General features: G+C 39.1%; 1 protein-coding gene across 2 annotated transcripts in view; it reads left to right on the top strand.

The window, feature by feature from the left end:
• Positions 1 to 18,115, top strand: part of ssh1a (slingshot protein phosphatase 1a) — a 68,547-nt gene that overhangs the window by 31,404 nt on the left and 19,028 nt on the right. For both annotated transcript variants that reach the window (XM_017686907.2, XM_017686915.2), the window contains 2 exons: positions 9,214 to 9,314; positions 17,294 to 17,358. In XM_017686907.2, the coding sequence (XP_017542396.1) occupies positions 9,214 to 9,314; positions 17,294 to 17,358 (166 nt within the window). The remainder of the gene's footprint in view (positions 1 to 9,213; positions 9,315 to 17,293; positions 17,359 to 18,115) is intronic.

The following is an 18,115-nucleotide window of genomic DNA, read 5'->3' as shown; positions in this document are numbered from 1 at the left end:
TGTGAACTGGAGCAATTAACAGTGTATTTTACAGCAAATCAGCATACAGATATTAACCGGTCCTCAAACTTTAAGTATCGGAGAAAAAAAGTGGTATCAAAGGCTAATGACACCAAAGATGTGGCAGAAATCAAGGAGATTTTCCCCTTTTTGATAAAGAAAATTATGTGACATTTTCTAAGAATTCAGTAGATGATTTAAAGGGGACTTCCCACAACACTGTGTTTACAACTTTGCTGGGGTGCAGCAGAGTATTTATGTATGGTATAAAGTCCTATGCACACTGTACATGTGACTTTCTCATGTAGTTTCTGCTATGTTCATAAAAGTCAGCTGTTATTAAATAAGTAAATGTGAATATCATGAGTGTCTCACTGTAAATCAGCGTTCAACATGTGACGTTTTAGTCTGGGTTGAGTTAAAAGAAAGATTTGGTGAAAAATCTAATTTCTATTTACTCCAGATACAGTCAACCAGTCAAGACATGTTTGGGGTCCAAATTTGGCTTCTTTCGTTTAACACGAGTTGTGAGGTTGATGTAGCTACCACCACAAGTCAGTAGGCACCCAGATCTTTAGTTTAAATACATCCCCAGAACTTCTCTCTCAAACTGCTTCCAGGTCTTCATTAAGGTCAACAGACTTGGTGATGTGGTTTAGGGCTCAGTATGACTTACTGTAAACCAAACAAACCTTCACCCAAACTGGCAGTGTTGTTTAAACAAGTGTTGTGCTGAATCAATCATAGCTTCTGTTTATAAACATTAAAATTAAGAGTTTATATGTAAAGACATCACAAATTGTGAATATAATATGCAGTGCCTATTTGTGAGTGTTCAACACAACACCTGCTGTCAAACCTGGCTGCTCCCAGCGTTCAGCTACACAGTGAAGTTATGCTTATATTTTATAGTCTATAGTAAGTCATACTCATGACTTTAAACTAAAGAAGCACGAACTGGACACCAAACATATCCTGATTGATTGACTACATCTAGGGTAAGTGGAGAATTGTGAAAACATTATTTATTTTTAACCAGGTTATTCTTTTAAATGACCAAACTCCTGTTAGTGGCAATACAAGTGTGTGATTATCTTCCAAACTAATACATCGATACCAGTCATCTTCTATAGTCATTGTTACAATTCTGAGAAAGCTTTGAATGCTATGAACCACACATGCAAACTACTGGCATGTTCAGGGGTTCATTCAAAGACAGTTGTTTGAACTCTCTCTTCAAATAGTTCTTCTGACCAAGCCTTGCTTTGTGAACGACCTCCATTGACGTTTAGCCATGCAGGTCATTTATTGTGAAGGAAGCTGATCTTTTACCACATCAGAAATGAGCTGTTGATGAAAAGGAAGCCATTGTCTGTGTTGCTTTAATTGTATTAATGCAGTTAGTGGTCATGCTCATACTCATGCTCATGCTCAAATGCGCATGATCTGTAATATCATGGTAAAGCAGTGGTAGTGGGTGATATACTAGTTATAATTCTTTCTTAGACAGTAGTTTCAGCGGGACACTACAAATAAGCCAGTTAACGACGTATACAAAGTGTAAAACATGCTATCATGAGCCCTTTATCTGAATGGCTGAGCCAGACTTCTTTCAGGAATCTCTCCTGCAGTCAGTTATTGTTATTGAGGAAGTGAACATAGACATATGGAAGGAACTGCCAGGTATTGGGGTATTGACGGCCTTTAGATTTGATTTTGCCTTTAGCATAACAGCTGCATAACACCGTGGCAGGGTCTAGCAGCTTGTTGGTTCAACCAAGCTGAAAAAAAGCTCAGACTTTGGCTGCTGTCAGTGTGAATGACTGCAATATGCATTAAACTCTGGAAAAGTCTGGTACACAGAGATGTAAGTGCGAGTGCACAGGACACATATATGAGAAAAAGTGGTATCAGTGCATCCCTAATCATTAACCAGGTTTCCATCCAGCTGTCAAATTAAATTAAACCAAATAATGTTGGGGAAGAGTGTTCATCAGCTCTGTACAAAAGAATTAGCCTAATGCTCATGTCTGGTAAAACATTTGTGAGAAATAAAGAGGTTCTTTAAAACCTTTAATGTTGACTTTTTATTAACTTTGCTAATTTCTTTAAATTTATGGGTTAGGAAATAATTGAAGTAGGCATATTATGTCAGTTTACTGTCTAATATTACCTTTACGTTTGTTGGTAAGACAAAAACATGTTTTCATTTCTTTATTTAATTCTCCAGAAGATGCTACCTTCATAAAGTCATGTTTAGTAGCTTTTATTCTGGGCAAAAACAGAAACCTTTGATTATTAATGTTTTTTATTTGACAAATGCGTTTCCATCATAATTTGATTTATTTTTTTTATCGCCAAGATATTTAATCATTTCAAATGCGCATACAAACTTTTTTATGAATGTAGCTAATTTTAGTTCCGTATTTCTCATTTCTGCCGAGTTTTTTTTACTCTATGTCAAAATATGTGTAAAAATGAAAACTGTTTTGAATATTAAATGGAGTTGAACCTCTCGGCTCATCAAGTGAAGTTATGATAAACAATGACTCTCTTTCTCTAATAGTGCCTTATTGTTATTTACTTATAACAGTGATGCCCAAAAATAATCTTTATATATTTTACATGCCATTTAATGAAGTTGCTGTATTGTGAAACCTATAAGTTTGCTGGAACTGCGACTCTGAGAGAAAATGTAGAGAAAAAAGATAATCAGGCTGCAATCAGTTTCTTAAGGAGGATGAAGTCAGAAGTGTCCAAGTGCTGTGGTAAGGATCAACCAGATTGCTGTTAAAGAAGTTGAGAGAAAAAAAGGGACAAGCTATTGCGTAATAGCATCAGCTTCTCACTGCTTTATTTTAATGCTTAAGACAAAGCTGATGCCGGCCTGATTTGAATTATAATATGGTGTTGCTTGTTGTGTTTTTTCTTCGAGTTTTGTTTCGCTGAGTTGTCATCGAAGGCGGGGAGGCGTCTGACAGTAAGCCATTGGTGTATAAGTGAGTTATGATCATTAGCACAACGTTCCTTTGGAAATTATAATGCCAAACATCATCCATCAGAACACGTAGGGCTGAGTGACAGCTTGTTCCATGTGTAATTAGTGCATGAATTCACTGGCACAGTTCAGTGAAGGCTGTGTACTTGAGTTATGAAAGCAGCTCAGGTAGTCATAAAGGCTGTTAGGGCTGTGTGCACGTCTGTGTATGCATGTTTGTGTGAGAGTGTGAGTGCACACATGCTTGAGGCTCTTGTTTGCTGTGATAGGGAGTGTATTTTTAGCCTGCTGTAGTTTGTGGGGTGCGTGATAGCAGGTTCCCTGAGGCTGCTGGGTTGGAGCACACTCAGCCGAGTTTGACCCGGTATGACAGACTCCTTCTCTGATTTATTACGCCTTCAAACCTGGTTTATACGAGACATTACGCTGTTGTCGGTCTTGGCTATTTGACCTGTTTTTTTTTGTTTTTATTGGCCTTGAAGATTTGAACCAAACCCCAATATACAGAACCAACTAAATCCTTAGCATTGACTTCTGAACCTAAAACCGACTGCAACCCAATACAATTAAAACCCAACTGTAGCCTTGCCAAAAATCTGTCTAAATCTGCCTGATAAGATTCTGTATGTACCTGATAATAGCTGTATATATAATTACAATCTCACAAGCAAAATACAGTCTGAACCTGACTGTAGCCCAACAAAATACAGTCTGAACCTGACTGTAGCCCAACAAAATACAGTCTGAACCCGAATGTAGCCCAAAAAGACTGTCTGAACTTGACTGTAGCACAAAAAGACTGTCTGAACTCGAGTATAGCCCAAGAACCTGAACCTGACTGTAGTCTGATAAGATTCTGTCTGAACCCAAATGTAGTCTAACAAAATTCAGCTTGAACCTAATTATAGCCTGACAAAATTCCATCCAGGCCTTACTGTAACCTGACAAATCTCTCTTAACCTGAATGTAGCCTGATAACATCCATACAACAATACATATTTTTAGCAATATTTTGTCCAGATATGACTCTTTCCATGATCAACCTTATTAGTGACTGGCTGACTTTGACTCATTTTTGCATTACTACCTAAGATGCTGATATAACTACTACTTCAGTATTCAGTATATGGCACTGAATCATAATGCAAGGCGTATAATGTTCCGGACCTTTGCTTGAGGATATTTTCTTTGACTGGACCTTATTGAATTTTAATTAAAGACCTCTGGCCTAGAGCATGAGGAAGAAAGACTGAGATGAACCTAAGCTCAAAAGGGGAGCTCCTCTGGACTGCACCAAGTAGTGACATTATGATACAAATAGTTACAGTTTACAATCAAGATTTAACACAGGTGCTGGTATCATTTCAAAGAAATATCTGATTATCAAAAAACTGATTGTGTACCTGCAGGATGTTAGTTATGATAATATGGAGAGTGAGGAGTTCAACGCAAGTGTAAGGCAGGAATACAACTTTGAGAAAAAGATTCACACAGGGGTGGGCTGTCATGAACCTTATTATAAATCGTCACAGAAATTGGACAGTGATGTGCTGCTAGACTCCATTACTCTCTGGAGCATCCAGGTGGTACTTTTCTTCAGAGCAGGAGGTTGAATGACATGCAAATGGCTCCAAGGTGGTCAAGCAGGTTTTGGGGGCAGGACAACCATAGCAGAAACACTGGATAATCATGTATGCTTCAGTTGGTCCCAACAGAAGGGTGCAACAACTGATGCACACCCCTCCCTTAGACGAAGAAATATCTGTTTGTGGCAATATTTACTACTCAAACCACACCAAGCATAAAGTATAGCTGTGTAAACCTTGCCCATTTGAAGATTTCCCAACTAGTCCAGAGTGATTAGGGATGGATGGAATACTGCCACGACTGTCTCTGTAATGGAAAGCCTCATCTGGATGCTTTAGAAAATAACAAATACAAATCAAAAAGCTGTTTTGTGATGACAATAATGACCTCTGACCACTCCATGAATCCATTTATTGAAGTTGTAAACCTGTCTTGCACTTACTCTAGAGTCTTACTCATCATGCTTTCATAGCTAATAGGGAGTCCAGACTTCGACATTTTTAAATCAAAGTCTGAAAAAGTCAAATAGTAAATTAGGTTCTGCAACAGGACTCATTCCAAACTGACTTTGCTCTTGACTGCAGGGTTTATTGGTAAGTTTGCTTTAATAAAATATTTGTAGCTTTAAGAAAAAGGGTTATAGGCAGTAAGTATTGTAACTGTACTGTACACTCACTCAGTTCCTTTCACTATGGTCTGTAGACTCACATCTTCAGGTGATGCTAGGTTAAAACCTTATTGAACTCATTTATTCTTCATTTCTGAATCACTTTGTCACTTCTCTCCTGTCTTCTGCCCTTTACCTCTGTGTTTTAGAGTTCACTTAATTCACTCTCCTCAGTGTGTACACTGTATTTATTTATTTAGATTAAGGTTTTTTTGTTTTTGGTTATAGATTTCTGCAATGTCTCAAGGTAGAGGGGGTTCAGTAACACAGTAAGAGAAAAAAGGCCAAAAATTGTTTTCAGTTTCTACAGCACAGGTGATCTAAAATTCAGCCTTAGTTGCCTTTTGGGATCTAATAAATATTGCATTCAGCATTTTACAATTTTCAAAGGTATAACTTACAATTTTCTTGTTTGTTTTTTTTTTTTTCTTTCCTTGAGGTCCACATATGACGTAACTAATTCCAAATGACCATTTCCAACTTCTCTAAGCAGGCTGTGCTGATTTATGTAAATAAGCTCTGTTGCTATTGGCTGCCCTCATTCAAAACGCAGTCCAGGCTGAAAAAGCCAGTCCAGACTCCTTAGAACTTCAGCCTGAATGGGTGGATCTTAAGTACTGTGGGGTGAATAGGTGGATAAATGGAACATGTTGGTCTTTTTGAAATCACAAAAACAATTGATTCTAAACAGGCTGTTTTTGCAGCTTGGTTTCCTTACATGATATGGACTTGGATCTTTTGTTTAGTTTTTGACATAGTTTGAAAATGCCTATTGCACTTTACATTGTGTGTAAATTTCACGAAGAATGGACCAGAACCAGCCCAAAATGACTTGGTCCATTAATTGATGTTTTGCTGCTTCGCTAGTTAAAATTCGACTGATCATTTTTTAGCAGGTTGACCTCAGATGCCACAACTACCATCTACATCAGGGTGTCCGGTCTTATCTGCAAAGGGCTGATGTGGCTGCAGCTTTTCACTCCAAGCAAGCTGGTGCCCACCTGACTCCACTTTTAATCAGTCTGTCTTAGACTTGAAACGTTTTATCAGGTGACCTCCTGCTTTGTTGGAGTGAAAGTCTGGAGCCACACTGGCCTTTTACAGATAAGATTGGACAACCCGATCTATGTGATCACTAAAGCGTAGAATATGTATGCTTGCTATGCTTTTTGTTGGTGAACTCGGAGTTAATCCTGGGGGCTCACTGCAGACAAAAGCCCCTTTCACTCATACTGTTGCTTCTGTAGGCCTCGCTACGAAACATAATTATGCTCCTTGGGTTGTGTGCAGTCTGTTTGATTTACCTCTCTCTCTCTCTTTTTTCTCTCTCTTCTGTGGCTTCTCATATTCATCACTCACTTTCTTTCTTTTGTTCTCAGATAGACACCTTTACCCCTTAGGACTGGGGTAGATTGTTGGCAGGGTGGACAGAGAGAAAGAGAGAGAGAGTGAAAGAGGGAGAGAGAAATAAGAGAAGAAAAGAGAAGTGAAACAAAAGCCCCTGTAATCTGCAGACACCCCCGCATCCTTTACACAGCTTAACTTTGTCTTTCGAGCAGAAGACTGAGAGAGAGGTGGGGGGCGAGAGAGATAGGGACAGAGAGGGGGCGAGAGAGAAAGAGGGAGAGAAAGTGAGATGTGGATAAAGAGAGAAGGAGTGGGGGGGGACAGAGAAGAGAGAGAGGAGGAAGGACAAAGCCACTTCTGTTGTTGTCTCTTTATCGTTTACTGGTGGGTGTAGCCTGGAGTTCCTCAGGACACTGGACACAGGAAGTCCAGTCAGAGCGAGACAATGCCCAAAAATTGAGTCAGCACAGGGTCATGACCCCAGCTGGGCGAGAAAAAAAAAATGCAACCCTGAAATTTTTTTAGCTACTTCTTTGCTTTTCCTCCTTCTCTCCTTCTGCAAGGCAGCTTGAGTCACGTGTGCTGTAACATGTTCTGTAACATGTTCTGGTCACATGGTGTGTTGTTACTTTCTACTTTTTTAGAAATAAATTCTAGTTACTTTTCAAGATTTGTGCACAATTCAATTGAGATGTAAATAAACATCATTCAGAGTTGTTTGATGTGTATCTGTGTTTCTGTCACCAGCATTTTGAAAATCGTTCAAAACGATGATGATGGAAACCAGATGTCTGATGAGTTTAATGCATGTAAAAACTCCCTCACAAAAAGTTAAAACATGACATGGTTAAAAACACTTTCCCTGATGTCTGAGGCATTATTTAATATTATATGTAGGACAAAATAGTACAAAAAAACTAAACTATTATAAACTCTTCTTCTTTCGGCTGCTCCCTTTAGGGGTCACCACAGCGGATCATCTGCCTCCATCTTGCCCTATACACTGCCTCCTCTACTTTTACACCATAAACTATTATAAACATTATGAATAAAAACTCAAAACGTGCATTTAGGTTCACTGGTGGTTTTAAATAGTCAATAAAATGGCTGTTTTTGCATTGTACACATTGTAACTCCTGGTTCCCATCACCACCTCTGTAAAGAAATACATTACATTTCTCTATATTTTACCATTTCACATCAAACCACTCTTAGTGACATTGTTTCCATTTTGATAATTGTTTTCTCACTAGGATCAATTGTGATAATGAGTTCTAGTGAAATTAAAGCACTTGACTAAAACACTTCACCTCTAATCTAAAACCTAGCAAACCTGATTCAGTCGATAAAGAAGTCCGGAAGACACACACTTCACATTGGTTGGATCAGCTGTGGTAGATAAGGTTTGGAGCTAAAACCTGCAGGAATACATTTCTCAAAGTGTTTGGATGGTGACCACTGGATTAAGGAATTCTTTAGATGTTAGTGTTCAAATCATCATCTTTGATAAAATAGAGTTCAGACTTCTGATAACTGGTTGGTTTTAATTTTCCTCTTTTTGTTTTGCTTTGTTCACTGTAAGCTAACGGCTCAAGCAATTTAAGACCACATTATATCTGAGAATTTTCCAAGAAAACGAACAAGGCCTTGTTGCTTAGTTTGAAGTCCATTGAGCTTGACGTGATTGGCCATTACCCCACCTGTTTTTGTTTTTGTTAGAGAGTCAAACGTTGTTGGAAATTAACCGTCATCCTGCTTGAACACAGAAGCCCAGAGAAGCTGTCATGAGCACACAGAACAGCGCAGGTGAGACGGCTTGCGTAACAGTCCCCAAGCCTCATGGCCATTCTGGCTCCTGAGACTGGCTCCTCTTCAGGATCGCTCTCCCAAACCAGCATGGCTTACAGGAGATAATTAAACTCAGCTCAGAGTGCTCACTAAACACTGAGTCACAGCATGGGATTTTCCCCATCTCAAGATTTGGTAAGCAAGTTTGTAGGAGACTAATGGGATCCATTCTTGTGTTTAGCATGTTGGACTTTTTTGAGAGTGACTAGAGCTGGTGTGGCGCTTTTGTATGTTGGACGTGTTTGCCAGTTACAGCAATTAGTGTTTTGCTGTGTATGCTGGATTTTTTCCATTAACTGGAACTTGTGTGGTGCTTACGTGCATTGGATCTTTTTGACATTCATTGAAGCAGTTATGGAGTTCATATTGTGTAATATGCATTGGACCTTTTTCCAAGTCAAAGGGGTTCTTGTTGTGCTATGTGCGTTAGACCTTTTTTGCTAGTTTATGGAGCCAGTGTTGTGCTATGTTTGTTGAACCTTTTTGCCAGTCACTGGAACTGGGGTGGTGGTTCGTGTGTTTGGCGGCTTTACCAGTTACTTTAGCTCGTTTCGTGCTGTGTGCATTGGACCTTTTTGCTAGTTATGTTCCCAGGGAGATGCTGGTTCTTCGCACTGCTGATCTAGTATGAATGGCACTCTAATAAGAAAATAATCAGAAATATTTGATATTTGAGCAAGACGGAGCCAAAATATTGAATCTCTCTCTCTCTCTCTCTCTCTCTCTCTCTCTCTCTCTCTCTCTCTCTCTCTCCTCTCTGTTGCAGTCTGAGTGAGAGCTTTCTCATGGTGAAGGGGGCGGCGTTGTTCCTACAGCAGGGCAGCAGTGCGCAGGGTCAGAAGCCACACCCCCATCACAAACATGCAGGTGAGTGCATGCGCACAAAACACGTCATTTGAGTGTGGAGTTTATCCCCACCACAAACATTCAGGTGAGGATTTACTCACCTCATGACTCACCCTCTTTTACAAGTGTTCCTTCCTTTCTGTCTGTGTCTTTTAAAAAAATCTCTGAATCGCATCAGCACAATGAAAATTTATACAAGTGATTTAACTGCATCAGTTTTTTTTTTCAGTTTTAGAATATAATAGAGTTGTTTATTTATTAAGTTAGTTATACATTTTTCAGTGTCAGAAAAAGCAACAAATGGATATTTAATTAAAAATTATGCAAAAGTCTTAGTATAAAATATGAGACGTATAAAATCAAATCTATCAGTATTTAATTTGTGGTCACTTTTGCCATTTTTTTCATTGTTCCATTCTTAAACCCAACCACTTCCAGATGTGTCCTCCCAAAAAAAAAAAGCTGCTCTGAAAGAGCTCATTGACCTGATGTTTCCCTTCAAACAGACATGAACATTCACACCACAGCTACCCAGTCACCTCAGCAGCCTTCACATTTCTTTCCCATGTGTTTCTAAAATTGAGATATTTCTGAGGAGATTAGATGTAAGATAAACCATTTGCATAAAGAAGGAGAAAGCTGAAAGAAAATAAGTGAGAGAAACAGCGTTTTCTGAACTGGAGACCAACAGAGGATTAGAGCTCTTAGAGAAAACGGAACTCATAACAACCACGCAAGTTCTGGTAAACCACCTAAACTTTCCCCATCAGATCAACACTACTTAAAGCTTGGAGAAAGGGAGGTTCCACTCCTTCAAATCTCAACATGTCCACAGCTTTGTCAATCCTTCTGCTGTGAGAAGACTCAGTGACATGTTCCTGAAAGGATGTGTTGCTGTTAGGAAGACTACTAAAAAAAGAAAGATGTGAAGAAAATTTGCACTAGAACCCTGAAGCTAGACGTCTGAGTGGGGTTTTATAGACTGATGAGTCTAAACTTGCTTGGATGCTGATAAGCAGAAAAATGCAACCAACTTCTAAGACTGATCTTTGGAGGTGTGAAAAAATAGCAAGTGTCCAGAAAAGAATGGAAGCTGCAATAATAGCAAAGGGTGGACAAACACTAAATACTGAAAAAAATGATATTATGTCATTTTCTGTTCAATGTTTTTTTGTCCCAGACACAAAAACTGAAGTAAGGATGGTTTCTGACTTTTGCACAGTATTGTATGTGTGAAAATATAAGTCTCCAGTGATTTTATATGTAAAAGCCCCTGCAAAAAAATTCTTCTTGTATTTATTGTCTGTATTCCACCACTGCATCAGTAGCTCCTTTAATCACTTTGTCTTTTTTCACATTTGTGTTTTTCTGCTTGCATAATTCCTCTCTTCACATTTTTTCCATAAATCTTCCATTCAACCTCACTGCACACTCCCTTTTTTCTGCCTGTGCTCTGTCCCTGATGCTCTGCTGGTAACCTTCAGCTGGTGCTGTAGAAGTATGTATGTGTCCTCGGGCAGTGTGAGGATAGCAGATGCTGCACAGCACCTGCAAAGACACAGAACACTCTCAGGGCCTGCATTGAACGTCAACACACAATGCACACTGCTGGTTAAGCATGTCCCAGACAAGTGCGGCCTGTAAGTGTGTGTGTTTATGTGGATTAGCCGGATTAGCGGTTTAGTGCAGCATATTGGAGATGTGAGCACAGCACTTCTGCTCTGATGTGCCGGTGAGGTGTAGAACAGGGGATAGTACAATTCCTATAGAACTGTAATTGACCACTTTGTGTTCTACAAACTGGGTTGATAACACCTCCTGCGTACTTCCACTCATTGACCACTTTATGAACTCCACCTATCTTAAAAGTCCTCAATATGGGTGTACAGTTGCAGACTGTAGTGCACAGTATATCTGTTTGCTGCACAGTATATCAGTTCCCCTTTACCCCATTTGTCATTGACCAGTCTCTGACCACAGGACTGCTGTTGTTCAGATATTATTTAGGTGTTGGATCATTCTCAAAGTGACACTGACACTACCTGGCATGGCAGTAAGTTCCAGTAAGTTCATGTTTTGATTGTATCTCTAGTTACCTTCAGTTTTTGTTTGTTGGACCACATTTGACTGTATTCATCACCCTGTAGTTCTTCTTCAGTGATCAGTTTGTGACCGAAGAGATGCTCTTGGCTGGGAGGTGGACTGTACAGTGCAGTGCAAAAATCAGATTCATTTATAATTTCTGTTTAAAACAGCCATAAAGTACAAACTTCGTTTAGCTTCCAGGTTATATAGAACAGAAAATTACACAGAAACCTTAACAATTAAATTATATCTTGTTTTCAGCTCTTAACATGTCCACCATTTACCTTTTATTACAGCTTTCATTCTTTTCTGGACATTTGCTTTCAGTTTTTCAAAGAGATCTGCACGGATCTGCCTCCAAACTTCAGTATTAGAAGTTGGTTTGGCATCTTGTACGTCTGATGATGTGTGTTTACAAACACTTCTAATGATGTTGAAGTCTAGACTCTGGGGTGGCCAGTCCATTATTCAGAGAACCCATGGGCTACATGTGAGCTTCACATTCTTTCGGACTTATAGTGTTGAGTTGTCTTCTTAGAGTGGAAGAATGGACAGAAAAACCTGTGGATTTTTTTAGATCCGAAGCAAGAGTGGCGCATGATTTGCCTTTAAGTATTGTTTATTTGATAGGGACAGTTTTGGTGATGTACTAGGTCTTGCACAGCTGTAAGGAATCCCATTTTATCTTCATCATTATTTAAACTCCAGTTTTAAATTCTGCTGTTTTTTCACTTATTTTTCTTTGACTTTCTCCTTCCTTATGCAAGTGGATTATCTTCTCTGAAATATCTTCTGAAAAGTATGTATACTTTGTACTGTGTAAAAGGATAACTTGTACTCAATGACCATTTTAACTGTAAATGAAATAAATGATGGCTGGTCTATACTTCAACGTTTTCTTGCATCTGGTTCTCCGAGCTGACTGAAGCTGCTTGCTCTCACTCCTCCATTCACAAGCCCAGGTGCATGAGCTAACATGCTTCTACCACCCAGAGGTGTGAATAATGAGGTAAACTAAGAGATCCTGAATGGTATGTTCTTGCTTAAACAAATAGCATTGCGTGGCCTGTAGTTCTGCTTGCAATCAGTAGGACATGAACCGCACAGTGACAGTAGAGTCTTGGGGGTACTTGATGTAAATAAACCTCCACTTCTCTTTGGATGGCCTGTCCCACCGTTTGGCATCAGATTTATTCACTTTTTTGTTGAATGTTCTTCTCCTTCTTAACCCACTTAGCTCATCTGATGTTATCTCAGTGCTGTTGTGTCAGCTGCTCTTGGTCACGCTGTCGACGACTTACGGGATGTTAAGTTTCGATTTTACATGTTGTTTTTGAATACATCATCAAGTCTGAGAACACAGAGATGTCTTCCTTTTTTGGCAGAGTTCACTATCAAAGTGAGAGAGAGAGAGAGAGAGAGAGAGAGAGAGAGAAAGAGAGAAAGAGAGAGAGGGTGTTCCTGTACACATGCATGTTAATACCACTCTTTTATCTCTAAACTCTTGTTACTTTCTGTAGTTGTCACAACTTGCAACCATGAGCAATTGGACATTAACTACATCACCGTATTACACTGTGTTGTGAAAATACTTATTATTTATGTATTGTTCTATGTGGCTTTGTGTATTTAGCCAAAGTCAGTTTTAGCCAAAAAAAATCATAGTTATCTAATCTATAGTTATCTAATCTTTTATCAGTTTATATGTTCACAATATTGCATTTATTTTTTAACTGTTTGTAATGTCATAATGTCATCAGGTCACAAAGAGCACCCCCAAAGAACACTTAGAAATTCAACAGTTTCATAGTTATCATAGTGGTCAAAATGTATGTTTTATATTTTACCAAAATGTTTAATTCAGCAAATAAACGTAATTGTAGAGTCACTGCAGAGAGTGTGTTAACTTATTCTCCCTCAGAAAATCAATTTATTTGACCAGGAAGGTCCAAACATTTGCATACACATAATGGCACACACTGGGTTCAATACTACATGGCTCAAGTCTACACACAGATTTTGAACAAACAAACCTTGTAACAGACATTCAGGGATTTTTTTTACTTTATGTTCCAGCTTTGCAGTAAATTTTTTCATTAGTATTACAACTTAAGACCTAACTCTGAATATTACTGAATTCGCCTGTTAACTCGTTAGCAGCCTGCCGAGCTGCATATTAAGCAAAACCATATTTTGTCCACAAATAAAGTACTATGTATGTTAAACCTCACAATACACCAAGTTATCAAATAGTAATACATCAGTTTGGGATGAAACAATTATTATGATCACTTCATGTAAACACTGTCCTAAGCAACTCCATATAAATGCCCATGGTTTGGAATGGAATGTCCAACAAGCTCATATAGGTATAGCTGTTTATAGTTTGTAGTTGTGGCTATATCTATAAGAGGGCCCAACAAAGATTTTAGGGAGCCCAGTTGTTGTGGTTCTCACTGCACCAAAGGCTTCAGTGCATTTGCCCTAGTAGTTACGCCACCGTGTGGATGCAAATGCAAATTCTCAGCAGCTGCTGCGGAGTGCTGCCCTTTGGCACTGACCTGAGGTCAGTTTCTCTCCTGGAGGGTTCGTGAAGGGTAGGTGGGACGGAGGTTACACCTGTTTTCTTCACAAAGAGAAATGCAGTGCAGTATAGCAACTCAAGCATGCTTTTTTTTTTTTTAAAGGTCAAAGAAAGTTCAACGCAAAGTGGATGCAGACTCGAGAGTACTGATCCAGGATCAGGTTCCCTCTTGTGTGCGTAATTTGTTAAGGTGCACAGGAGCAATAACTGAACCTGGAACATCATTCTTATTTTGAAAGTAGACCAGTGTCAGTAAAAACCCTGAAACTAGACAAAATAGGTGGTTTTGTTCTTACACATCAATCCTGCTTCCAGACAGGTTCTATTCAGATGTGGGCCTTAGTCAACCCCCTTTTCCGATCACCATGCCAACCATGGGGGATGACTCACGATGGCAGTGATGGAACACTAGTTACCTACAATGTTGCCAAAAAAGACAGAAAATCTTAACAAAAACAATAGTGTTCCAGCATCTTTGGTGCTTGGACCCCTTTAAAAGAAAATGCTGGGTGTAAAAAACAGCATCTGATCAGGACCCAAACTGTTAATTAAGGCTGATGATGGTTGAGATGTATGAGCTCGTCTGACTGCCACGTGATATTTACCCTGTGTTGCTGAGAATGCTCACGGTCATGCCAGGCCGGCCTGGGAATGGGATGCATACAAATGAGCATTCAAATGGTCTTTGCCTGGAGAACTGGTTTTCTGGTACAAAGTCTTGTTTCGCAGGTCCTAAAGACTCAATGTACGTTTGGGAGTGTGTGATTTATTTAATTGGCTCCAGATCTTATAGGTTGTTTATCAGTTCAAGCACACTTGCTGACCAAACACAGATGATACTCTGCCCATATGTAAACGGAGCATCAGAAGTTTGACTTTCAAAGCTAAACGCAGCTGAAGTTCAACTGACTTGAAAACTATGTAGAAAACGTGATGAGGTATGATCAGTTCAATGCAGGGACATGCTATCTTGTCCTCGAAGGGGCGGGTGTTTGACTGAGACCAACTGATTGAACCAGAAGGGGTAAAAGTGCTTCAGCTTGTGTGGAATAAAAAAGATTCAATTTGCATGGAAGATGAGCTAGGAAGCATTATGTACTGTACGGAGGCAACCCAAGAACTAGCCTATGTCATTATAACTACCAATGAAAAAAAACAGTTTTAAACACAACACACAATTAATGAACTCAGTTATTAAAAGTGTTATGTTTATTAGAGCCTTCAACATTATAAGAACAATATTTGAAATGAAAGCTTTAATTCTTTCGTGTGTAGATCTAATGTGCTAGGCCAGAAACTTCAGTAAGGTCCAGTTAAATAAAATTTCCTCAAGCAAAGGTCCAGAACGTCATAATGTCTAACTTGCATTATGACTCAGTGCCATATACTGTGAACTAAAGTAGCCTAGTAGATATATCAACATCTTATCCAGTCACCATTACTGAAAGTACAATTCAGTAATATTTGAACAATATTTGTCAGTTTTCTCATTTTAGAGCGTGCCATGTAAAATAACTTTCTGAAAGACTTGTGCTTAAATGCTTGCAATTACTTTATAAGACCAATATAAACAGTGTTTTATTTAAAGATGCCTCATTTAGACTTTTAGGCCATTTAGTGTGAGTAAGTGATGGTGTCCATCCTTGTGTCCAGTGTCTATAGAATATGTGTGCCATGTGTGCCATCAGCCTTTAATGTACATTAAAGACTGATGATTTTGCTGGTTTCTCGATCACTAAAAACTGTTCATACGAATTTAAACCACAGATTACCGCAGATGGAGAGTACTTGAGAAAGTCATGAGATGCGAGAATGGGAACGCATTTGGACATCAGTTGTGGTCAAACCTGAAAGGGAAGTTGTTTTGGGTGGGATCTCACTTCACACCTCATTATGCCAAAGTTAAAAAGATTAGACGTCTTAGGTGACAAAAAACAAAGAAAATGTTTGCGTCATTACTGCACTAGTACCTTGTCAGGTGTAGCTCAGAAGAGGATAGTTTTCCCTTTTGAGTGTTTGTACCCCTTCCCCATGCTCTTAGAGAGTTTCTTCTGTTGAGTCTTTGGTTTCTTCCTCATGCTCTAGGGATGGTGTCTCCATGAGCGATTCTTATTAGCAGACTAGAAGTAGATTTTTGGGAATCTGCTTTGGGACAGTGCTATGAAAATTGCTTATTCGAATACAGTTGAATTGAAGAGAAAACAAAATAACTAGTAGACAGTGCTACATACAAGCCTGTTACAGTGGATAAATCCAGTTGCATTAGATTGTCTTTCTATTTTCCTCACAAAAGTCAGCGGATTAGGTGGTTCTACTTCAACAAATGGCTAAAGATAGCAAACTGTTGTTTGGGAGTGAAAAGTGACTGAAGAGAAGGTTTTTTTTTTTTTTTTTTTTAAATAAGATGCGAAGCAGCACATGGAGCTATTTTGTGACTAACTCACTCACTCGCATTTAGCTGCCTGAAGATTTGTCTCAAGAAGGAGCTATCAGTTACTTAGCTTTTTGGTGCTTCTGAACAGTGGTGCTTCACGTTGGTGGCAGTGTTATCAGAAAGAAGAGACCCAAGCAGGCTTTTCTATTAGCTCATGCAATGTTGGCAAATTTATAGCATAAAATTTACCTAATTCAGTTTGTGTGTGCTTACTTAGAAATACTCAAAGTCAGTAAAAAAAATTTAGCCAGTCCTTCTGGAGTGGTTGTGACATCACAACCATGAAGTCTATTCCAAAGGCTCTTTCTGCAGCTTAGTTTCCATGTATGTACCTTATGGACTTAGAAATGAATGCTTTGAAATTTTTAATAACATTTACACATGTACCTCTTTGTATTGCTCTTTTTATATCTCTTTACTCTTCTCATTTTCATATTTTATGAGCCATTTCATTTATCCCAAAAATTAGGTCCTCAAGAGTGTAGTAAAAGAAGAACATGTTTTTTAGACCATTGAGAATGACCTCAAAGGACAGTCTTATTAAAATCACTGCTAGTATAAGGCAATGAATTAAACATTAGGTTTGTTTCAAGCACTTTTCAAAAGTTCGGGTCCCAGCGCCCCAGACATAGATGAGACTGGCAGTTTTTTTTTTTCCTCCCCCAAACATTTGCCGGCTGCCTCCTCACTCATCAAAGTGTGAATCATTCATTCTTGTCTTTTCCTGTTTGGCCTCACCTCTGTAAATCCTGTTTTTCATTTTGTATTGCTGGCGTGTTGATTTATTATACAGAATATGTCATACTGTTGAGCAATACTGCTGTGTTCAAGAGGTCGAGTTGTCATGGTCTTGTTTTGTTTTAACAGTGTTTTTTGTCTGTCTCTGTCTCTCTGTAGGAGATTTACCTCAGCACTTGCAGGTAATGATCAACATTCTTCGCTCTGAGGACCGAATCAAATTGGTGAGCACACCCTCAAACACCCACTCTCACTCATGCCTGGCTGCATTTTATTGCCTGCCACAGGCTGTGTGTGTTTTGTTGTGTTCATTAACGAATGAGAACATGCTTCAGTGTACATGCATTATTATGGAGTGTTTCCATGTGCAAGCATGAGACGCTGAGTCAAATGGGACCTTTGGCCAAATCAACTTACCAAATGCACTTGTTGTGAACATTGTACGCTGTGTTCAGTGGGCAAATTTTCACAAGTTCATGTGTTTGTCTCCCACATCACCCTTGTGTCACTTTATTTGATCAGTGTAAAGGAATGATTTGGCTTAAGCGATGCCTGGTTGTAGTTGATTTGATCTAGTTTTCTCTACAGTTCATTGCCGTACTCACCTACTAACTGGATCACCCCCAGTCACACAGTGCTACCAAGCTAGGAAGAGGAAGGTGAAGGCTAGTCTTGTGAGGCCAGATGTGATCTCGTAACAAGTACATCTAGGGACAACATCAGAAATTTGGGGCTAAAGGTGGATGAGAGAGACCCTTTGAGAGGGAACAAAATGAGTGAAATTTCTAAACCATATGTGAAGGCAGAACTCAAAGTTGGGTACCTTATTAATATTGTCTAATGACCAACAAACCTGTTTTTATCCCCTGGATTTAACGTTAGCATGACTGAAAAGTCCCCTAAAAATCTGTATAAGTATGTAGATGTTTGATGCTTGAGCAGGAAAAGAACATTTTGTTTGCTAACGTTTCCCTAGCTAGC

This window comes from Pygocentrus nattereri, chromosome 20, assembly GCF_015220715.1.
Source record: "Pygocentrus nattereri isolate fPygNat1 chromosome 20, fPygNat1.pri, whole genome shotgun sequence".
Taxonomy (NCBI): Eukaryota; Metazoa; Chordata; class Actinopteri; order Characiformes; family Serrasalmidae; genus Pygocentrus; species Pygocentrus nattereri.
This window is presented reverse-complemented; position numbering and strand designations above follow the sequence as displayed.